Source organism: Mizuhopecten yessoensis, unplaced genomic scaffold (assembly GCF_002113885.1).
Source record: "Mizuhopecten yessoensis strain PY_sf001 unplaced genomic scaffold, ASM211388v2 scaffold10333, whole genome shotgun sequence".
Taxonomy (NCBI): domain Eukaryota; kingdom Metazoa; phylum Mollusca; class Bivalvia; order Pectinida; family Pectinidae; genus Mizuhopecten; species Mizuhopecten yessoensis.
The window spans coordinates 353,386-378,022 of NW_018408494.1; the positions used below are offsets into that span (position 1 = coordinate 353,386).

The 24,637-nt window shown below is 35.9% G+C and overlaps 3 protein-coding genes across 4 annotated transcripts in view; 1 reads left to right on the forward strand and 2 right to left on the reverse strand.

Annotated features, from left to right (window-relative positions):
• The window catches only part of LOC110460232, a 17,154-nt gene extending 13,733 nt beyond the window's left edge, over positions 1-3,421 (reverse strand). Inside the window, exons 1-5 of the mRNA XM_021513035.1 lie at positions 3,326-3,421; positions 2,800-2,953; positions 1,980-2,110; positions 1,152-1,281; positions 547-615 (exon numbers count right to left, since the gene is read on the reverse strand). Of these exons, the coding sequence (XP_021368710.1) occupies positions 547-615; positions 1,152-1,281; positions 1,980-2,110; positions 2,800-2,953; positions 3,326-3,366 (525 nt within the window). The 5' untranslated portion in view covers positions 3,367-3,421. The remainder of the gene's footprint in view (positions 1-546; positions 616-1,151; positions 1,282-1,979; positions 2,111-2,799; positions 2,954-3,325) is intronic.
• The window catches only part of LOC110460233 (UPF0488 protein C8orf33 homolog), a 24,656-nt gene extending 18,550 nt beyond the window's left edge, over positions 1-6,106 (forward strand). Inside the window, exons 3-5 of the mRNA XM_021513036.1 lie at positions 4,102-4,192; positions 4,692-4,826; positions 5,522-6,106. Coding sequence (XP_021368711.1) covers positions 4,102-4,192; positions 4,692-4,826; positions 5,522-5,907 — 612 coding nt within the window. The 3' untranslated portion in view covers positions 5,908-6,106. The remainder of the gene's footprint in view (positions 1-4,101; positions 4,193-4,691; positions 4,827-5,521) is intronic.
• A 340-nt stretch (positions 6,107-6,446) lies between these two features.
• LOC110460243 (leucine-rich repeat-containing protein 34-like) lies at positions 6,447-21,440 on the reverse strand. Of its 2 annotated transcripts, XM_021513055.1 has the most exons (11): positions 21,351-21,440; positions 19,656-19,793; positions 18,728-18,742; positions 15,017-15,206; positions 14,322-14,405; positions 12,590-12,718; positions 11,464-11,595; positions 10,588-10,706; positions 10,261-10,416; positions 7,842-7,968; positions 6,447-7,307 (listed from the first exon to the last, which is right to left on the reverse strand). In XM_021513055.1, exons 2-11 carry the CDS (start codon positions 19,769-19,771, stop codon positions 7,083-7,085), a joined length of 1,293 nt encoding a protein of 430 aa, XP_021368730.1. In that variant the 5' UTR covers positions 19,772-19,793; positions 21,351-21,440; the 3' UTR covers positions 6,447-7,082. The 2 variants fall into 2 exon arrangements, with proteins under 2 accessions (XP_021368730.1, XP_021368732.1); XM_021513057.1 differs by lacking the exon at positions 18,728-18,742 and having other exon boundaries at positions 21,351-21,435.
• Positions 21,441-24,637: the final 3,197 nt, after the last annotated feature.

A 24,637-nucleotide genomic window follows, 5' to 3' on the forward strand; every position in this document is an offset into this window, starting at 1 on the left:
TTTTTGTTGACCTTTGTCCATGGAAGGTCCCTGCAAAATTTCATTGAAATTGGTTCAGGGGTTTTGGAGAAGAAGTCGAAAATGTAAATTGTTTACGGACGCACGACGGACGACGACGGACAAAAGGCGATCGCAATAGGTCACTTGAGACTTTGTCTCAGGTGACCTAAAAATCTACTTTTTCTGATATCTTTCTGAAAACATATCTCGGGAGTGTCTATGTTTTTTAAATACTTTTATTAACTTGCTTTGTTTGTAAAACTGAACAATGTGCTTAGTAATAAGAAGTTAACATCACAATGTATTATAATTGTAGACTGATATTTTATGTTTTTAGGATTATGAAGAGCTAATATATGAGATAAAATGAAAGTCTAAATAATTATATAAGGACACACTACTTCACTCTTTCTGTGAATCCAAATTTTCTTGCATATATCTGACCAAACTTACATCAGACATATTGTCAGTTCTAAGTGAGCATAAATGTGATTCATCAGATTTAAAGATTGTTATACATCAATCAGATAATTAAATAATAGTTACCATGGATACCATGTGATTGACATAACCTATCTTTATCCCTTCTTCACACATCTCTCTGGCTTGGGAAATCTGAAATTATAAAAAAAATTATGGTTGGTAAATGTCAATGTGAAGGGTATAACTGGTGTTACCTAGGTAGGTAGGAAGTTTTATAAAACAAGGATAAGGTGTGCATTTAATTTTAACTGGTACAGTATGGGAAGTATATATAAATAATCAGTGTTTGATAAATACAGACTTCATATAGTTGTAGAAAGTTTCCCTTACTTCATATATGCAAAATTTAATATTATAAGTTATCACACAATATTTGTCACTGACTATCATATTGAAAGACTTCAAGTCTTTCATAATCAAAAAAAAACATCTTATGTGGACAATCTATATCAACTCTAGAATTGTGTGTGTATCCTAGGTCAACAAGTACAAAAGTTAATGATACAGGTCACCTAGTACAGGTCATGTACCAAGGTCATTTGTAAAGGTCAACAAGTAAAGAGGTCACTTTAGCAGGTCATGAAGAGCAGAGGTCAGTTATACAGGTCAGTGAGTACAGAGGTCGTTTGCACAGGTCATTTAGTACAAAAACAAGGTTCCTAACTCACCTGTCTGGGGTAACACTTGAGTCGCTCTATGTAGACTTTAAAGTCAGCTTCCTTCTCAAACTTAGAAAAGCTTAGTAGTAGATGTATATCATTGTGAATGCCATCTTGGAATGTAATCGGGAAACACCACCTATAGACCAATTTGCAAATGGATGTAATTCACTGTTTAAGTTAACACACTTTTTCGTGTAAGCAATTTGAAAAGGCAGGCATTTAATATATGCAGTGGACATAACCACTAGTGTCAGACTTTTGTAAGAACTTATTAAAATAATTTATTTTCAAAACAATACTTTTACTATTTACAAATGTACTTGGGAGTCAGCCTTGTGTCCTCACAAATGAACAGGAGTTTGCAATGAAATACACTAGTCAGAGATTTACATAAAATTTAAAAGACAAAATAAAATTGCCCATTGTTTTCAAACAAAGTCATCCAGAGGAATCAAAACACTGACAGCTATATGGAAAGCATCCTCAATGTCCAGGGGTTTCACTCACTTTCGCTCTCTGCACCCCTGGAATATGTCATTGAAAATTGAAGGCTCAGTGTGTGCCACCTTATTGATGAGACAAGACGACTAGTTTGATCCTTTGATGTACATAAAAAAGAATCTCACGTTCGCGTAACAGTAAAAAATGACAGGCTCTGAAAATGAGTGTCGATCCTTTGTAATCTTCAAAGGACATGTATCAGTGTAGCGATTTGTCGGTTTTTTTTTACCCGAGACCAATCAAACAGCTATCTTTCTGCCTTCAATTTTGCTATGAAATATTCCAGGGGTGCAGAGAGCGAAAGCCCTGGATATCGAGGAAATGGATAGTTACCCGTTAAATTTGCAGGCCAGTAGGAAAGTCTTGAATTCCTCTTTGAGTAGTGCGAGGTCAAGTTTAGCTGCATCACTGATGGCGTCGGTGTTGATTTCCCTACATCTCTCCAGGAACTTCTCCACTGTAATCTGTTGGGTACATAACTTGATCAATTACTGCTTACTTTCCAATATTTCACACACATCTTGATACACAATTTTAATTATTAACTTGATGAGGTTTATTGATAGCTATATACCCACAATAGCCCACAAAGTAATACTATATATAGATGTACAGTTAAACCCTGATTAGAGGTCACACACACGTACAAGTCATGCGTCTGTTGTGGAAATTAAACTTGCACCTATACCAGTGCATCATGCTTCCAATTTTTTATGGCATTGACTGTAATTTTTGTTTTGATGACTTAACCGCTACAGTTATCAAAAACAAAAGCAACAGGCTTAAGAATTTTAAATGAATATGCAAGATAAGTGTCACTTCAAAGTATCTGACTCAGGATTTGTTAATTTATGAATAAAGAATGAATAAAATTACTGATAGATCAAACACTGACAGATTTCTTCTTAGCTAGACTTGAATACATAGTGCCTTTAGGGATACAATTTAGGGACAAAATCAGTGCATTTGGTATATGTACTGAGGCTAACATCGAGGACACAGTTTTTAATTCAAAAGGGAGGAAAAGAATCACAGTGAACTTAATTTAACTTGGCTATGATTTAGGGAATTAAGCATAGTCAGTAGAGCTAAGGACTTCAACGTTCAGCTAACATAGAATTATGAAAAAGAAAGTGACCTCAGTCACATGTACCTTCCATTCTTTAAGTGCTTCTAGTCCAATATCATCTAACTTGTCGTCGTCATCATGAACACCGCAGTAAGAGGCAAACTCTGGACTGGTCTTTAATCTCCAACTCCATACTTCCTCAAATAGTCTGGTAACTACTTTATCTTCTGGGCTGGCCCTTAGTGAGAGGAAATATTCTAATCGTTTTTAAAACGTACCATATCGTACTGTATCAGTATTAGCATCAAAGACACCCCAGATGGGAATATCTTTAGCATTTGTGTGGTAAATACTTAAAATAATCCTTTAGGTACTGGCTGTGACGTAAGAAAAATATGAAAGCAAAGAATCAGCCCGAAATAAAAAGCCGTTTAACGGTACTGAACAGACAGGTCTACAGTAGATTTTACGTTACAGGATGCCTGCATATTGACAAAGCGAAAGTAGGCCACGTCGCATCACTTCATTTGTCTTTCATAGCAACAAGTTTAAACAAAACCATTGGCTTATATGTTCTTTAAAACATGTTATAGTGTCTTTGCTTACTCACTCGTTATCAACGTAACTCAGCGGACTGATTTCGAACTCCATACTTTATCTGTCGGGCGTGGACAATGTCTTACATGTTGAGTGGAAGCACAATTATAAAAATAAAACCGGACCTCGTCATTAAATCCGGAATTTATCGATCCATATTTTTTTTTAAATCTCTATCATTTCGTATTGGGTTTCACAAAATGATTGTTATTGAATTATAAATAAAAGTTCAGTTATTTAATGACAATATTCAAATTAAATTATTGAAACAATTCTAAAAGTTTGCAAAGTGTTAAAAAAAATGCAGTGGAATTTGATCTCACTCACGATCAGGTGATGGAGAGGTGATAGCTGAGTTGGTTAGAGCTTCCATCTAAAACTTAAATTTGGAGCTCGAGGTCTTTGGTTTAAATCTCAGTCTGGCCCAGTCACATGTTCCCTAGCTGCTTCCTGTTAAAGTTGTGCCTGTGTTCAGCAGTTGTTTAAATCCCTAAGCCAGTGTTATAAAAAAAAAAAAATCTTTGGTTGAATATTTAGATTACGTGTGTAGTGGGACTGGCCGGGTCCGGTGACTACTGGTGATTACCTGTAGGTAGCTTACGACACTCGGTCTAGTAAGTCTGAGGTCCGGTGTTCGAATCCTGTTCTGGCCCCAAAACATTTTTCTACTCCTTTTATATTTACAAACATGGTGTCAATAGTCTATGATTGTCCATTCCTAGTCATTTACCTTGTCAGAGTCTGGTATTGATCACATGTATAATGTTTGAGGATTATTTGTACTTGTAGGCGACAGAAGAGCAGTTCATTCGAGAATTACATTGGTGTATTGAACAACTTCATCTTGGACTGGAAACACAGAATCCGGATTCCAAACAAGGTAAGATACAATTTCACGATATTATACGCTAGCCCCATATACTCAAGACTTATTAACAAATATATAATTACCAGGGAAAATGAGATCTAACATCCACTTGTGAATGTTCAGTGAAGTTCTGAATACCCCAGTTGATGTATTCCTAAATGGAATTTACTAGTCTTGTCACAAGAGTAAGGGAAAGTAAAAAATAAACCAGACAACATCGAATTGGGAATATTGGCGAATTTAATCTAGTTATGTTTAGGCCCACTGGCTAGTGAATATACCTTTACATTGAAATCAATAAAAATTTAAGTATTTCTTTTATCAAGAGCAGCATCACCAAGCTGACGATCATGAGCTATGTATGCTTCCTTCCCTTTTGTTTTGATGTCTTGTTGGTTGATAAAACTTAAGTACCTTGGCATATTTGGTTTCTGGTCTCCACTTTTCACTTTTAGTTCATATAGAAATAAGCTACATCTGGCCATGGTTTTACAAACCTTTCCCATTGCAGCTCGAGAAGCACAGAAGGTACTTAAGATTCTCTGTAGTGACAAGGCTGCAGTGATCAAGAAGAGACAGGCCATGAGGAATACGTTTGGTGACTACCGACAGAAGATGCTCAATGCAGAGAAAAAAAGTGCCGCAAGTATGTCAATATTCATATATAAAATTTGTTCAACATTTTGCCCCTGTGAACTTGTGCCATAGGACAACATGCCATAGCACCACATTCTTTGTAATTATCTGCCAAGCATCAACTTTTTATACCCCTTCTTTGACAAGCTCAGGGGTAAAAAGTACATTTGTATTTGCTTTGTCCATGCTTCCATCCATGCAGACCTTTGTTACAGGAGCATATCTCAGGTATGGTTTCATGAATGAGCATCAAACTTTGTATTTAGGTACGTGACTCGGAAAGGTGGTGTGTCGCATCCAAATACAAGGTCACCCTGACCTCAATTTGACCTTTGACCTTTACCTTAGCTAAATGTTATTCAGGTTTCTACCGTATACCTTAGCTACTGTTTCACTTAAAAGATATGCGGGGAGTAAGGGTTTTCTGTAAAGCAATGCTTCAAGTTCAACCTAGTTACTTTTAAATGACAAACCAAGTGGTCCACTGGGTCCTAATAGTTAGCCAGTAGTGAGCTTAGGGTAAGGGCTATATAGTTTATACTATGAATAACTTCAATCTAATTTCAAGGCCACAGGGATACAATCTTTTTAAAATTCAGACCTCTCAAGCACTACAAAGGCCTGCAGGGACATGTTATCTAGCCTTATGCATTTATTTTTTATGCAGTATATCCTTTGTAAAGAATGTATTTCTCTCTCCAACAGCATTAAAGAAAACAAAGATGACACCTAAAGCTGACAGCAGTAGTTCTGTCTTCTACAAGAAAAGTGCTAGCACCCAGTACAATAGACAATCAGGTGATGAACCATCATCTATGGGAGATAACTGTGAAGAAATGGGGGACAACTCTATGAAAAGTATTGAAGACGATGTATCTGAAAGACTTGGAAATTTCACTTTCGTCAAATCGGATGAAAATTTTACATTTGGTTTTCAATCGCCAGAAAAATCATCTGTGAATGATTTGGACACTGAAAACAGTAAGAAAGACAGTGCGATTGGTAGTCAATGTGGATCATTAGCAGCCGAAACTTTTGTTCTGCAGAAAACGGACAATTCTTTCAGATTTAATTTTGCAGGTCCCTCATGAAGATGAAGCTTTTTTCATTGAGACTTGTTTCATCGGTTATGTAAACTGTCATTCTATACCGTGTAATGTCCGAGGACTTACAAACCCAGCTTCATCTCTCGCTAAATGTTGGTGTTTGGATAGTTTCCACAACTTAACAAACATAACACTACTAAGCTTGTGTAAAATATTGATGAATAAATTCTAAGTGAGATTACAATATCTGTTTAAGTGTGATTAATCCACGACTAGAAAAAACTAATACCGGTAAGCACAGAATCAAATTATGAACATTTTTATTTCTTTTTTCATAGTGTTTGGTAGTTGGTACAGAGGGGTAACCATTATGTAGAATAAAATATGACATTCTCTGATTAAAAGTCAATATGTAGTCAATGTGCTGGACACCTACATCATTTTATTTCATGTTATCTAGAGATTGAATGACGAGGTTTTTATCAATAAAATGGTTTTGTTTTAACCCTTTCACCCCTGTGTAACTTTAATAGACTCTACCATGTATTGATATGGATGAGTCCTTTGTGGTCTACAGTGGTGAAAGGGTTAAGGTAAACAAAAAAAATATATTAACATAGCATGTGTTTTGAATTTACATAAAATAAATATTTATCTTTATAACATATTCAAAGCATGTTTTGTGTATCGTACTAACAACAACACATAGGTTTCTGGTTGTATATTGACTATACATAAGACACCATCTATCAGAAAATATCACAGAATAGTTGCAGTTGTTGGCTTATCACAGTAACACAGAGTTCTCATTTGTTTAAACTTTTACTGTAACTTCAGTTTTGGGGTGGTCAAAGACTTCCACTCACAATTGTCCATCAATGTAGGCTCAATATTTGCCTATAGATGTAGACTTAAATGCCTATATTTAACAAAGTAATTCAATAATGTTTTTACTTTGAAAGGTAAAAGGTTTATGTCAAAAAACATCTTTTGAAATCAATAATCACTGTAAGATATTTAAGATACCTTTTAAAATATTAACAATATTGGAAAATTAAATTGTTTTACAAAAAAAGTATTTCATTATTTCTCTCATACTGATTTGTCCATTACTTTCAAGGTAATAGTGCAAAGGATACAACCAATGAAATACATTTTTATAAAATCACAAATCATAGAGACACTTTGATGTTAAGATAATTTCAGATTGAATGTTCAGATCAGTACACAGTCAGGTTTTTCATGATGACAACATCGGAGCCGCGAGGATTCTTGCCCCTTGGCTGCCAGGATGGGACATCACTGCCGTAGTTGGGAGCCCAGTAATAATGGCGGCGGATCTGATTACTGAGTTCACACAGCTTAGTAACACCATCCACAACATAGGCTTGTATATCAGTGTTCTCTGGCTTCAACCGTCCACTCTCCAGCAAACTGGCAAAGGCCTGGAAAACAAACAACAGTATCAATTAATCTGGGTATCTCATTAATATCCTCTTTCAAATTCATTAAAATCAGCCAAATATTATTCACTGTTGTGGGAAAAAAAATACCGGTAGCATAACTCACTCATGTTGAAATAACAAAACAGCAAATATGAAATCTTATCCAGATTTAGATTTTCTGTGCTATATTATATATAGCATGCTTGCCAACGCTCCCTATTTAGATGGAAGACTCCTGATTTTGGACCCTGAAATTTAATGTTGCCAGCCAGTGAATTTGCTGGACTATTCCTATATTCTAAGATATAATAATTTCATCTGAAAGAACAACTCAAAGTATGTCATTTTAATCTAAATGGTTATTTTGTCCCTAAGGGTATATAGACACATTTTATTTATGTTTTTAATTGGGAGCACACAGAATCTCCCCCATGAAAATCTCAAAAGTAGTTAAGTAGGTTACTGTACATGATCATCTACACTGTAAGTTGGTGTACAATGTTGACTTTTGTTAATGACACAGCAACAACTTACAATACAGGCAGGTTCTTCCAGCTTGTTTCCCCAGATGAATATACTGGTAAGGGTTGTGTTGGTCTTCATGGCGTCGGCCAGGGCACACAGGCCCTTGTTTCCAATGCCATTACTTGCCACCACCAAACTACAGATGTACATTGAATACATAAGGATGGTTCACAATCAAATAATTCCACAAGTTATTTCAAACCAATGAATTAAAATATTATTCCACAAAAGGTAAATTGTCTGTGTATCAGTACAGTCACCCTAGATACTCCAGGGGTAACCGTTACGCTCACTTTCGCTCTCTGCACCCCTGGAATATGATAACCAAATTGAAGGCATGCAGCTTGCTATTTGATTGTTCTCGGGTAAAAGAAAACCTGACCAATTGCTAAACCAGTCACTTTTACCGTTACGCGACCGGCAGATTCTTCTGATGTACATCAAAGGATCAAACTAGCCTTCTCGTCTCACCTACAAGATGATGCACACTGCACTAGTCTTCTCGTCTCACCTACAAGGTGATGCACACTGCACTAGTCTTCTCGTTCCACCTACAAGATGATGCACACTGCACTAGTCTTCTCGTCTCACCTACAACATGATGCACACTGCACTAGTCTTCTCGTCTCACCGACAACATGATGCACACTGCACTAGTCTTCTCGTCTCACCAACAAGGTGATGCACACTGCGCCTTTTATTTTGCCATGACATATTCTAGGGTTGCAGAGAGTGAAAGTCACACTGCACTAGTCTTCTCGTCTCACTTACAAGGTGATGCACACTGCACTAGTCTTCTCGTTCCACCTACAAGATGATGCACACTGCACTAGTCTTCTAGTCTCACCTACAAGGTGATGCACACTGCACTAGTATTCTCGTCTCACCTACAAGATTACACACTGCACTAGGGTTCTCGTCTCACCTAGAAGATTACACACTGCACTAGTCTTCTCGTCTCACCCACAAGATTACGCACTGCACTAGTCTTCTCGTCTCACCTACAAGGGGATGCACACTGCACTAGTCTTCTCGTCTCACTTACAAGGCGATGCACACTGCACTAGTCTTCTCGTTCCACCTACAAGATGATTCACACTGCACTAGTCTTCTCGTCTCACCTACAAGATGAGGCACACTGCACTAGTCTTCTCGGCCCACCTACAAGGTGATGCACACTGCACTAGTCTTCGCGTCTCACCTACAAGATTACACACTGCACTAGTCTTCTCGTCTCACCCACAAGATTACGCACTGCACTAGTCTTCTCGTCTCACCTACAAGATTACACACTGCACTAGTCTTCTCGTCTCACCCACAAGGTGATGCACACTGCACTAGTCTTCTCGTCTCCCCTACAAGATGATGCACACTGCACTAGTCTTCTCGTCTCGCCTACAAGGTGATGCACACTGCACTAGTCTTCTCGTTCCACCTACAAGATGATGCACACTGCACTAGGCTTCTCGTCTCACCTACAAGGTGATGCACACTGAACTAGTCTTCTCGTCTCCCCTACAAGGTGATGCACACTGCACTAGTCTTCTCGTTCCACCTACAAGATGATTCACACTGCACTAGTCTTCTCGTCTCACCTACAACATGATGCACACTGCACTAGTCTTCTCGTCTCACCAACAAGGTGATGCACACTGCGCCTTTTATTTTGCCATGACATATTCTAGGGTTGCAGAGAGTGAAAGTCACACTGCACTAGTCTTCTCGTCTCACTTACAAGGCGATGCACACTGCACTAGTCTTCTCGTTCCACCTACAAGATGATTCACACTGCACTAGTCTTCTCGTCTCACCTACAAGCTGATGCACACTGCACTAGTCTTCTCGTCTCACCAACAAGGTGATGCACACTGCGCCTTTTATTTTGCCATGACATATTCTAGGGTTGCAGAGAGTGAAAGTCACACTGCACTAGTCTTCTCGTCTCACTTACAAGGCGATGCACACTGCACTAGTCTTCTCGTCTCACTTACAAGGCGATGCACACTGCACTAGTCTTCTCGTTCCACCTACAAGATGATTCACACTGCACTAGTCTTCTCGTCTCACCTACAACATGATGCACACTGCACTAGTCTTCTCGTCTCACCTATAAGGTGATGCACACTGCACTAGTCTTCTCGTCTCCCCTACAAGATGATGCACACTGCACTAGTCTTCTCGTCTCACCTACAAGGTGATGCACACTGCGCCTTTTATTTTGCCATGACATATTCTAGGGTTGCAGAGAGTGAAAGTGATCTTAAACCTGGAGTAGTGAGGATGATGTACAGTAAAAAACCTGTCTAATTGGTGCCTGAATATTTGAACATCTCGTCATATCGTATATGATATATATTGATAATACTTAGTCTAGTGTAGTGTTTGGAGTTCTGGCCTCTGTCAAATAAAACACCCAGATAATACTTACGTCTCTAGTGTAGTGTTATAGGTGGCTATAGCCTCTGCCAAGTGCATAGCACCATCATCTTCCAGTCTGTTGAACCCTAGATCAAGGATTTTGATGGATGTGTTGTTCTTCAAAACTTTGGCAAGTTCTTTTGTCCCATCTCGGGTGATTCTATTGCTATAAAAAAAAACCAGTTCTAACAAAAGTGATCAATAAAACAAAGTTCAAATAAAGAATATTTTTTTAGAAAAGTAAATTATGCCACAAAGAAGTTTGGAATGTCTTTCAAATGATTTTGAGAAATTTCAGTGAGAAGTCAAAACATAAATTTCATCATGAAGGGCTCACCAGCTGAGATCTAGATAGTTGAAAGTCATATTAGCCATCAAATTTTCAGCCAATCGTGTCGCTCCAAAATCTCTCATATCATATTTCTGTAGATGGAGTTCTTCTATTGATGTATTCACCTGGAAAGATATGAAAAATACAGACACAGATATGTAGGCATTATGCTCTAAAAGGCAGTGTAACATGAAGTATGCTAACGTTATAACAGCCATTTTAATTATCACTTTATTTAAATGTGAGGTAAACAGTCTTTTAAGATTCTAAACAGTCGAAGAATTGGAAAGAATACAAGAGTGAAGTCAAAACGTTTCGTCATAATCAGTAATAAGACATACTGGTCAAGAGCAATGAAACCTATAAGAGGTTATAGGAGATAACGGGGGTGAGGAAATCTCCAATGGTTACGGAGGGAGTGAGGAAACCTATAAGAGGTTATAGGAGATAACAGGGGTGAGGAAATCTCCAATGGTTACGGAAGGAGTGAGGAAACCTATAGAGGTTATAGGAGATAACGGGGGTGAGGAAATCTCCAATGGTTACGGAGGAGTGAGGAAATCTATAGAGGTTATAGGAGATAACAGGGGTGAGGAAATCTCCAATGGTTACGGAAGGAGTGAGGAAACCTATAGAGGTTATAGGAGATAAAAGGGGTGAGGAAATCTCCAATGGTTACGGAGGAGTGAGGAAATCTATAGAGATTATAGGAGATAACAGGGGTGAGGAAATCTCCAATGGTTACGGAGGGAGTGAGGAAACCTATAGTGGTTAAGGGAGAAGACAGCTGTAATGAAATCTATGGGGTTCTTATAAAAGAACATCTAATATCCACTTCTAATTAAAATTCCTTGCAGTCAATATAAGACAATGATTTCTTACTTTGAGCATCTTAGCAAAGTGGACAGTTGTCTCCTCCTGACAGCTGAAAATGAGGGGTCTGTTTACATTGAGTGCCTTCAGGGTACTGTTTCTGAAGAGTACTGTGGGGAGTGCAATAACTGCTTCAATCGTCTGAAACACAAAGATCAGAAGTATGATTTGATTATCGTATGTTACAAGATCATCCGCAAAAAAATCATAGCCTCAAACAAGATTACAGCACACTATCAATATTTTATACACTAAGATACAAAGAACAATACCTTATTATTTATGTTTTTGATACATTATCATAAAATCACACATAGTATTATACAGAGGTAATGGTGGTGTTGTGGTTACTGTGAATGGAATTTCTCCATTTGAAAAAGTAATGAAAATTGTCTTTATTCGTTGTTAATGTTTCATCTTGCATATTAAATCAATAAACATAATATTCATCATCACACTAGTTACTAGAGTATGTTGATACGAAAATTTGAAATATGTCATTATTGTACCATGTCTTACATTCTATATAATTATATACACACAGCAAATTTTAAATTTTGGATCAACAACAAACTCACAATATATGGTACCAAGTTACTTTGGCAAAATACCGGTGACTCAATCCAATACACATTGCCGAAACACTATGCTTGGAGGTAAAAACAAAACAATAATAAATTGACTTCTTTATTTATAATTAATATTTAAAGTGGTTTCAATACCAGGTATAATTCAAACATTATCTGCTTAATTCCTCAGAGAAAATTAAAAAAAAGACGGGTCTTGGGACTCTATACTATTCAACACATCTCCAGTCTCACCAGGTCTAGAGCCTCTACTATTTGATACTTACCATGTCGGTATCTCCCAGGTCTAGAGCCTCTTCTATTTGATACTTACCATGCCGGTATCACCCAGGTCTAGAGCATCTACTATTTGATACTTCCCATGTCGGTATCACCCTGGTCTAGAGCCTCTACTATTTGAAATTTACCATGTCGGTATCACCCTGGTCTAGAGCCTCTACTATTTGATACTTACCATGTCGGTATCACCCAGGTCTAGAGTCTCTAAGATTTGATACTTACCATGTCAGTATCACCCAGGTCTAGAGCCTCTACTATTTGATACTTACCATGTCGGTATCACCCAGGTCTAGAGCCTCTAAGATTTTGTTTACTTGTAACATCTGGGCAAAACACATTCCTCCTCTGTTCCCAATCTTGTTTCCATTTAATCTCAGCACTCGCAAACTCTCATTTTTCTGAAGACAAAAACAGCAATGGTAGCCATACAAAATTAAACTTTCGTACATATGGCATCTACACACCATACTTCACATACAAAATTAAACTTTTGTACATATGGCATCTACACACCATACTTCACATACAAAACAATCCTATCTTTCAACTTATGGATTAATTTCTCCACTTAATACATATTGCATGGATTAATTTCTCCACTTAATACATATTGCATGGATTAATTTCTCCACTTAATACATATTGCATGGATTAATTTCTCCACTTAATACATATTGCATGGATTAATTTCTCCACTTAATACATATTGCATGGATTAATTTCTCCACTTAATACATATTGCATGGATTAATTTCTCCACTTAATACATATTGCATGGATTAATTTCTCCACTTAATACATATTGCATGGATTAATTTCTCCACTTAATACATATTGCATGGATTAATTTCTCCACTTAATACATATTGCATGGATTAATTTCTCCACTTAATACATATTGCATGGATTAATTTCTCCACTTAATACATATTGCATGGATTAATTTCTCCACTTAATACATATTGCATGGATTAATTTCTCCACTTAATACATATTGCATGGATTAATTTCTCCACTTAATACATATTGCAAGAATAAAACCTTTTTTGGATAAAAATCTCTGTAGAACTATTTATATGTCGGAGTATATACACATTTTATCAAAGTGTAGAGAGAATTGCATAAATTGTGGTTTCTTTTGCAGAGTTGAGCAATGGTTGGATGCATCAAAGAGGCATTTGTTAGATCTCTATACAAATACCTAGAGTATAACATAGAAAATATATAACAACATTATGGTAATATTACAGCAACAACAGTCTAATGTATAATAACAGTATAATGTATAATAACAGTATAATGTATAATTACAGTATAATAACAGTCTAATGTATAACAACAGTATAATGTATAATTACAGTATAATGTATAATAACAGTATAATGTTTAATTACAGTATAATGTATAATAACAGTATTATGTATAATAACAGTATAATGTATAATTACAGTATAACGTATAATAAAAGTATAATGTATAACAACAGTATAATGTATAATTACAGTATAATGTATAATAACAGTATAATGTAATAATGTATAATTACAGTATAATGTATAATTACAGTATAATGTATAATTACAGTATAATATATAATTACAGTATAAGGGCAGTATGAATGCAGTAAAAGTACAGTATAATGTATAATTACAGTATAATGTATAATTACAGTATAATGTATAATTACAGTGTAAGTGCAGTATGAATGCAGCGAAAGTACAGTATAATGTATAATTACAGTATTATACAGTATAATGTATAATTACAGTATTATACAGTATAATGTATAATAACAGTATAATGTATAGCTACAGTATAATGTATAATTACAGTATAATGTATAATTACAGTATAATGTATAATTACAGTTTAAAGTATAATTACAGTTTAATGTATAATTACAGTATAAGTGCAGTAGGAATGCATTATAAGACTAAGTATGTTTGATATGTGGTATGACTATTTTGTAGTATAGGTTATTTATAAATACTAAGTACATACATGTAAGGCCTTGGCGATTGCCTCCGCTCCCTCCGACTCAATGTCATTACACATCAGATTCAAATACTTCAGAGTCACCGTCTCCTACAAGCAAATATAATAAAGACAATAAAAAACTGTATTACTCCAGGTAACTCTTAAAACTGTATTGCTCCAGGTAACTCTTGAAACTGTATTACTCCAGGTAACTCTTGAAACTGTATTACTCCAGGTAACTCTTAAAACTGTATTACTCCAGGTAACTCTTCTACAAGGATCTTGGTGGCAAAGTATGAAAGCAGTCAAAATATATACAAGGTAGAACTATATCTCACAAGGTAGATTTATTATATATATTAGTCTTATCCCATCATCAGGTGAATTTACTCTCCTCACCAACCTCTGCAATTTGGCAATAAGTTCAGTCTTTATTACAGATGAGGTGTGTTTAATTTGCCTTCATTATAGGAGTGACCTACCTCGTTGGTGCTATTAGTCCATTTTTCAATTTTTATTTTTTTATTTTTTTAAATAACCCAAAAAGTACCTGTGCTTTATACACTAGCGTGCACAATACGCAAATATTTACGGTATTACTAAATCAACAGGTAGATTTTCTTCATGTCTTATCCAATCATCAGGTGAATTTACTCCTCACAGATCTCAAGCAATTTGGTGACAAGTTTAGTCTTTATTACAGATGAGATGTGACTTACCTCGAGCAGTTTTGCAATATGTTTTGCACCCACACTTGTGAGGTTATTGTAGCGGAGGTCCAGACCGTCGACGTATGTATTGTTACACAGAGTTTTATACAGAGCCTCTGCATCACTGTCCACCAGACGTTTGTCCGTCAGCAGCTTGTTGTTCCCGGCCAGGTACAGGTCCATAGACTCCTTAAATTCACTGTAATTTACAATCATCATTATTATAAGTCACAGTAGACTTTTACAAGATACCATAGAGCTTACATGTGACTTAATGTAACAAATTGCTATAACACACAGTCATCAACATACAATTTTGCTGGAATTGATTCCAACTTACTATCATGTGGCTTTACACTAGAAATGGCATAACTAGCATGTACATAGGTTTAAAAGGTAATATACTGTAATACAAATCAATCTCATTTTAATGAAAACTGAATGGCAAATTATGAATTAGGGATACATTATACTAACAGGAATGATATGGATATAAATTTAATGAATTTTAATAATATTGTATGACTAGTGAGTAGCTATCAGCCTAACTATATGTAATTAGAATAATTTTGAGTTAATTTATGAGATCCAAACTTATTACAGGAATCAAATATTTTTAATAATCGCAAATCTGTCAGAAAACAAATGCAGGTTCGAGATTGTTCACATTCGGAAAGAGCTGAATTTTAACAGGATGTTGATCACAAAGATATTATTTAGAGGACAAAAGATATACAATTGTGAGGAAAAGGAATGTAATGTTTAGGGTGCATTTATGCACAGAAGTTGTAAATAGAGTGACATGTATCAGGACAACACAGAACAGACATCAGGTAAAGTCGGTCAGTTACTGTAAGTGGCAATGGTGACAGGAGACTGAAAGAGCAGCACAAGAAAATCTAAAATGGGAATTGCTCAAAATACAAATTCTTTAAAACCTGTTTTCTCTTAAATTGTGGGCTATCTAAACATTTTACAATGTTTGAATTAATCCTGTCTTTGTAATGTGTACATAAGGGTCAGAGTGCACTTTTTTGCTGTCTTGCAATGATCAATACATAAAGGCAAATGCATTTTTCCTGTTATACAATGTGTACATAAAGGCCAGTGAACTTTTCCAGTCTTGCAATGTGTACATACAGGCCAGTGAACTTTTCCAGTTTGGCAGTGAGTATATAAAGGTCAGTGCACTATTCCACTCTGGCAGTGAGTACATAAAGGTCAGTGCACTTTTTCAGTCTTGCAGTGAGTACATAAAGGTCAGTGCACTTTTTCAGTCTGGCAGTGAGTACATAAAGGCCAGTGAACTTTTCCAGTCTGGCAGTGAGAACATAAAGGCCAGTGAACTTTTCCAGTCTGGCAGTGAGTACGTAAAGGCCAGTACACTATTCCACTCTGACAGTGAGTATATAAAGGTCAGTTAACTTTTCCAGCCTGGCAGTGAGTACATAAAAGCCAGTGCCTCTTGCCAGTCTGGTAGTGAGTACATAAAGGTCAGTGCACTTTTCCAGTCTGGCAGTGAGTACATAAAAGCCAGTGCCCATTGCCAGGCTGGCAGTGAGTACATAAAGGTCAGCGCACTATTCCAGTCTGACAGTGAGTATATTAAGGTCAGTGCACTTTTCCAGTTTGGCAGTGAGTACATAAAGGTCAGTGCGCTATTCCAGTCTGTCAGTGAGTATATTAAGGTCAGTGCACTTTTCCAGTTTGGCAGTCAGTATATAAAGGTCAGTGCACTATTCCAGTTTGGCAGTGAGTATATAAAGGTCAGTGCACTTTTCCAGTTTGGCAGTGAGTACATAGATCAGTGCACTATTCCAGTCTGTCAGTGAGTATATAAAGGTCAGTGCACTTTTCCAGTTTGGCAGTGAGTACATAAAGGTCAGTGCACTATTCCAGTCTGTCAGTGAGTATATTAAGGTCAGTGCACTTTTCCAGTTTGGCAGTCAGTATATAAAGGTCAGTGCACTATTCCAGTCTGGCAGTGAGTATATAAAGGTCAGTGCACTATTCCACTCTGGCAGTGAGTATGTAAAGGTCAGTGCACTATTCCAGTTTGGCAGTGAGTACATAAGGGTCAGTGCACTTTTCCAGTCTGGCAGTGAGTACATAAAGGTCAGTGCACTTTTCCAGTTTGGCAGTGAGTATATAAAGGTCAGTGCACTATTCCAGTCTGGCAGTGAGTACATAAAGGCCAGTGAACTTTTCCAGTCTGGCAGTGAGTACATAAAGGCCAGTTTTTAAAGGAGGTGGGGGGGTGTTTAAACCATGTCATTAAAGACTACCATAAGTACTAGTCATTAACACTATCACAAGAAATTCTACATGTACTGGATACCTATAAGCCTAAGGGATTTTGGTTAATACTGAATCTGATGGGTACCTATAGAATGGTATTAGTATAATACATATTACATATATATACTTGTATGTTTCAGCTTGATATTTTCGTTACTTTTATGAAGTTTTATCACACTTGTAGAGGAAGGGGAGATAACTGAAGGTTTGGTCCAGTGTGACTACTACTGGGTATATGTTACAGTTTCAATATGAATACCACTTGGTATGTGTCACAATAGGAAGGGCAGAGATTAGGGAAAGCTGGGACAACAGGCAATCAAAATGGCCTAATTATAACATTTGAGAAATTCAATGCAGATTTTTAACTTAACTCATGGTCAATTGAAATAGTTGAAAACTTGGAAATGGTGCATATAGCGTTTAAAACATTTAAAATCACTGGAAGGGTAAAGGTTTCAGTATAAACACCAATGGGGATATATGTCACTGTAGGAAGGGTGGAGTATAACACTGTGTCTCAGACACATGGTTGAGAAGAATAGTTCTAGGTTTAATGGTTTCACCAAGATTAATAATGTTTCAAGGGCAAGTAGGTTTCCATGCCATTGCTAATGTTAATGTTTTAGTCACTCGGAACCCAGTGTGGTGCATCTTGCTCATTTTTTTCAGAAGTTAAGACTTTGGTAAATATGAACGGGGAAGCTTGAGTGTGTGAGGGGAACATGTTTTATTTCCCCATCATGAGATCAATAAAATCCAAACAGACATGCTGTTATAAAGATGAGATATAATAGTAATTATCATGATAAAACTAATAGGTTAGGCAGCAACATATCACATCTAGTGACTAGTTATCAATGGTGGAAGCACTTGTACTAGAACTTATAAGTTACACTGGACTCTATCCAGTTAACAATCAATTTTAATTAAAACTACATGTATCATTGATCTAAAACTAACACAGTAATCATGTTTTACACTGCCCTTTCTTGTGTTTCTACTTGAAAGTGTTTAAGATCCCCAATGCAGTTTACACCTGCAGTGTTTCTTCAATCATCAACAAAATGCAACTCATGCAGTTTTTGTGACATGCTGTTAGAGAGAAGACAGACTATTAATGAGGAGCTACAAAGGAAAGTGTGTTAACAGTTGAAAACAAACACTAAACTTCGTGTCAATAGTGTGTAATGGAACATGCTCATACCATCCTAAAACCTGGACCAAATATTACCACCAAAATATAAAATACAAAAATAAAGCCAATCATCAGTGTTTACCTTGATTCCGTCCCCGTATAAACAATTACAGGATAAAAGATACATTTAATGGCCATAACATTGATTATAGAAGCTATACTTTTGGTCCAGGTTTTGTAACAGAGTATAAACTCATAGAGTGATATTTTTTGTAAATACTTACCCTTTTTTCTTTAGTCTGTTTTGTATTGAAAACGTGAAGGGTTGTTTATAGGTGAATGTTATTCAATCATGAGTGAATTAAAACCAAAACAAATCATACAAACCACACTGCTAAATAATCAAGTGATACAGTTATGTTCAAACTTGGTTCATGCAAAATAAGGTATATGTTAGAACTTTGTTTTTTGAAATCTTTCAGTGAACACAAACTTGAAGTGTTTTAATTATTATGGATGTGAATTAAACTTATTAAAAGTATTACATGTGTATTGTATTATGGATAATGTAAGGTTGAGGAAACATTGTATCTATATTTAGTCATCAGACCATGATATTAACACATTGTACGAATGAGTGATTGCATACACAAGTATGCTAGGAACACATGTAATTAATTTAAAAAAAACATGAGTCAATTCTCCACTGAAACACTAATTATTTATGCAACCTTTTTTGCTTTATGTAAAGTTCTTAATCAATAATATGTATTAAACTGCAAGTTAATTGCAATCTAAAACCACCACCTGAATAATTTACTTTTCCACTGATATTTCTTATTAATAATTCACATAATCATTCATGTAGAAAGTTTCCAATTTAATGTATATAACAAATTCTTTCATAAAGCTATTCCATAAACACATTGTGTACGTCCTGTTTTAGAATTAAAGATTGTAATCTAAACATGAGCCTTAATCGGTCTAAAACTTTCTGATATTTATTGACAAATTAAGTTAAATGTTATTACAGTGCCCACACCCGGTATTTCCGATTTAGTATTGTCCTAATCATGCTTCATTAGAATGCACACGTGTATATTTTTTTTTCATTCTTTAAAATTCAAACACAATGTCATCCTGAGATACGTATTTTGTGAAATGCTACATACATGCAAATTCTCATTATGGATATGTTAATTATGTACTTACAACACAGCTTCTTCCTTTTCTTTATCAAACATCAATGTGACATATGGGTTTGGTTCAATGCCCAACTCTGTACAGACCGCCTCATACCTGAAGGCAGTAGAGTGGATGTCAGACATCCTGGTAACTGGTCACTCAAAACTGGAAAATTTGAAAGAACACTAATGATTAAAAAATATTTTAATGGAAAGAAAATGGGTAAAGTTAGGGTTAGACACTAACTTTTTTTGCTTGGTAGTCCGCAGGACTAGTTGAATAGATTATTTACTAGTCCTTCGTCAATGTAACTAGTCCAAGATTTCCATAAGGAAACATCGCTATCTATAGCACAAAACATCAAAAGTAATTGACTCTAGCATATTTAAAATAACTACTGCCATAAAAATGTTGTGAAGTTTAAGAAAATTTTGACAATTATCATGCAATATATCTTATTTTAAGCAGTTTTTTTTTTATTTAATGATCATATATTTCACAAGTCCAAAGGACCAGGTAGGCTAGGTGTTTCACTAGTCCTGGCCGAAATCTAGTAGTCCAGGACTAGCGGACTAGTATAGTGTCAACCCCGACAGCAATAATGCAAAAACTGTTTCTATCATTACTACTTTTGTAACATTATACACTGCAACTTGATCTGGGTTTTTTGTAGTTGTGTGTAACTATATATGCACTTCAAATTGTTCAACTAGTCATGATTTGGTGGGTAAAACGCAGGAACACTGAATAGTACTACAGTTTGGACTTTTTTCCGGTCATTAGGTAGCCGCAGTTAGTCAGAGACCGTCCTTTTGTTGTGTCATCCTTCATATACTTAGGGTTTGCACATATTTATAATATTGAAAAAGTCGTATATCATTATCTTATTTACATTTATACATGTGTACACATTTGTTTGTTCTTTCTCTTCGATTGTCGAATATCTTCAACTTCAACAGGATACTCTAAAACGTTCAATATACTGAACATTATTTAGAGGCGTAAATATATAGCAATATATTAGAATAAGGTTAGATTAATTAATGAGTATCCCCACTAAATCACCGGCATTTCTACAGTTTCCTTCCCTTTACTGGCGTCATGATCTTCCTCTTTTTTTTCAAGTTCTTTGTAGGATGATATTTCCATTTTTGCGATTAGCGAGTCATCCCCACTAAACCCCTATTACACTGGTATATACATCATCATTTGGTCTTAATATTACATCAAACCTTCATGCTGCAATTATCAATTCGTATCTACATTTGAAAAGTACGGAAAAGAATCATACCATTTTATTTAAGATTAAGCATTCGTAACTTTTTTCATAGAAAGCGTCATTTCAAAAGCAATTTCTACAATAACAAAAAAACAATATTGTTACCTCCCCTCCCGTACCGGATTTTGGAACTTCAACGATCTTACGATGAGTTGGATATCAACGTATGTACATAATTCTGTTACAGTGGATAAAAACATATTAACTTGATAAAGATTCATATGATGAAAACAATTCAAATTATTTTCCTCACTTAATTGTATACAGACCATGAACGTCATGAATCGACAAATAGGAGTGCGAAATGACATCCCTATGCCAAAGTGCAGTTTTCAACAAACTGGTGGCCTGATCGAAATTGACATTTTCATGACTCTCAATGTAAAAACATTTACAACATGCTTATTTTTTCTTTAAGTCGGAATAATACCCTCATACAGCACCTGATATAAAATATTCAAAGGACCTATTCCCGCCAGCGTCGTGTTGCCACAACAACTTTTAGAAGAAAATCTCAGTCATCGGGATCTCGCAGGTGCTTGAAGATTGAAGTAAAGGGAAGTAACCTTTTTGATGTGGGCTGTCGAGCAAAGCACTGGGCCGTTTTCGTTAAGCGGTCAAACCGGTCGGACCAGTCCACAGGGCGAGGCCTAGTACTCTCAAATCCTTTCAAGGCCTGCATAAACTTTTGCAGGTTCGCCTGGATTTATACCCGAAATGACGACATTAAGACTAATATACTAAACGATTACTTTGTTTCAATATCTACTTTAGACGATATTAACATTGACGTACCTGTGATAGAATCTAGAACTGACTCGACCATCTCGGACATACCGTTTAATATTAATGACATTATCGACATTCTAAAGACATTAAAAATCGGTATAGCTGTAGGAAAGGATACTATTAGTCATACCATGCTAAAGAATACCTCTAATTCAGTTGCTTATCCCCTTTCATTGATCTTTCCGGCGCTCATTTTTGGAAACTGGATATTTTCCCAAACAATGGAAATATATGCTCTAGTTATGCCGTGGGGTGTTTTTTTTTAAAAAAGGAGATAAACAAGACCCTTCAAATTATAGACCTATTGCACTACTAAGTACTATTGGTAAAGTTTTCGAAAGATTAGTCGCTAAATATTTACATAACTACATTTTAGATCATTCTCTCATATATACATATCAGTCATGTTTTCAAACAGGTCATTCTACTGTATACCAGCTTATAGAGATATATCATACTATGTGCGACAATCTTGAAAAAAAACAGCCAACTTGTCTAATTGTTTGTGATATTTCTAAGGCGTTTGATCGAGTGTGGCATAGGGGGCTGGAAGTGAAACTAGCTAGCTATGGAATATCGGGAAAATTATTGGACTGGTTAATTAATTATGTTACTAATAGATCTCAACAAGTTTTTATTGGAAATAGTAGATCTTCTGTTAAGATAACAAATGTATAAGTACCTCAGGGTTCGGTTCTTGGCCCATTGCTATTTATACTATATATTAATGACATAACAGATAATATAGAAAGTCTATCAAAACTTTTTGCTGATGACACCTATCTTTTGTATTCGTATAATCACCACAAGTAATTGAACAAAAAAATAATGATGATCTCGTAAATAAACAATTGTGGGCAGAAAAGTGGCTTGTTAAATTCATTCCTGCAAAAACAGAGGCTTTACTTATTTCTAATATTGAACTTGATCACCTCATTGAAATTAACTTTAATAATGTAAGTATTGAATTTATTGAAAATCATAAGCATCTGGGAGTATTCATCAATGCTAACTGTAAATGGACCTATCACATTGATAATATATGTAAAAAAGTAGTTAAACAATTAAGTGTCCTCCGTAAATTGAAATATACCCTGAACTTTGGGATGATTGTTCTATTACTGATTCAGACAAATTAGAAAAGCTACAACTTGAAGCTGGACGTATTGTCACTGGTTTACCGTCGTTTACTAGTAGACAATCTATATATAATGAAACTGGATGGGTTCTCTAGCCCATCGGAGATCCCGTCGAAAGGTACAATTATATTTTTAAATCCACAATAATATAGCCCCTAACTATCTCAACACTCTACTCCCTTCCCTTGTCGATAACTCTCACTATAATCTTCGAAACGTTGAAAACTACAACCTACCTAACAACAGACTTGAATTATCTAACGTATCCTTTTTTCCTTCCACTGTTAGATTGTGGAACCAGTTACCTACTAGTATACGACGTAGCGCCACGTTCTCATCATTTAGAAACGCCATTCAAGACGTAAGCTTGCCTCTCGTACCAAATCCCTTTTTTATGGTGATAGAAAAAACAATATTTTGCAAACAAAATTAAGAAACCGTTCTAGTACTTTGAAAAGTGACCTGTTTCGTGTTAACCTTATTGATTACCAACGTTGTATATGTGGCTTCCCTATTGAAGACACACACCATTTCTTTTTTACCTGTGATAAATATAACGAACAAAGAGTTAAGCTTTATCGTGAACTGAATGAATATACATGCTTCTTAATTTAAATCTACTTTTATTTGGAGATACATCTCTTTCGGAACAGGGAAACATAACGATATTCATGCATACTCAGCAATACATTCGTGACTCTAACAGATTCTAGTACCCCACCCCCCACCCCCACCCCTGTCCTCTCTCTCCGGAAATACCAGAAAGCACGGAACGACCAGGAGGAAGGTTTTATAGGAATGTGTTGAACATGCAGAAAGTTGTGATCAGCGAATTGAGTAACACTTGTCTGTTTGCATGGAGAAAAAACAACCACATGGTCCGATATGCTTTTTTTTAATATCTGTTGCTTTGGAGGCAGATACCATCTGTCATACATTAATAATGATGAGGATGTATGTATTATAATTACAGACTATTACGCACTGCCATCCTCGATACTCCATGGGCGTAACTGAGCGTAATCCCTGCTGTAGTATCAAGGATGCATTGACCCTCACCGGACAGATGGCTGTTCTTTTAATTGAACAAGCATATACGACAAAAAAAAACATTATTTGTACTAAATGTAATGGGATAAACAAGAGAATTTTAACCAGATTCCCCAAATAGCCAGCACCCTATATTGAATTTGCCTTTGTCCGGAAATCATAATTTCCTATGCATGTCATCTCATGTAACTGATTGGCTAAATGAAAATTAATTTTATTCTGTTGATTTTTTTCATACATATATTGATTGACCGATACAGAATGCATAGAAATGCCCACTGTAACCTATACTTAAATTCAGCTTGTAAGCCGCTGATATTCGTGAATTATCATCGTCAGTAAATGAATATTTGATGTGTCCCGCTATATTAAGAAAAGATATGAAAACACTTATCCGCGTGTAATATTGTAGCGGAACTGGACTTGGTTGATTGTCGGCGACCAGGAAGCTCAATTGGTAGAGCGTCCGTCTAGAGTTCGGAGGGTCCCGGGTTCGAACCCATGTCTGGCTGTGCATTTTCCATCCTCTGTTACAGTGCACCAATTATAATATGATTTATTATTTCGATACATATCATGTACAGGTAACAGGGAGGCAGCTCTGAATCATCTCTGTTACAATATGGAAACGACAAAGCAAAGGGTTCATCCTTGACTATTCTGCAGTTGATGTTGATTAGGAATATTTTAAGTAGGAAATTAACTTAACGTGAATATTGGAGGGGGGAAAAAGAGAAAATATTTCAAAGTTT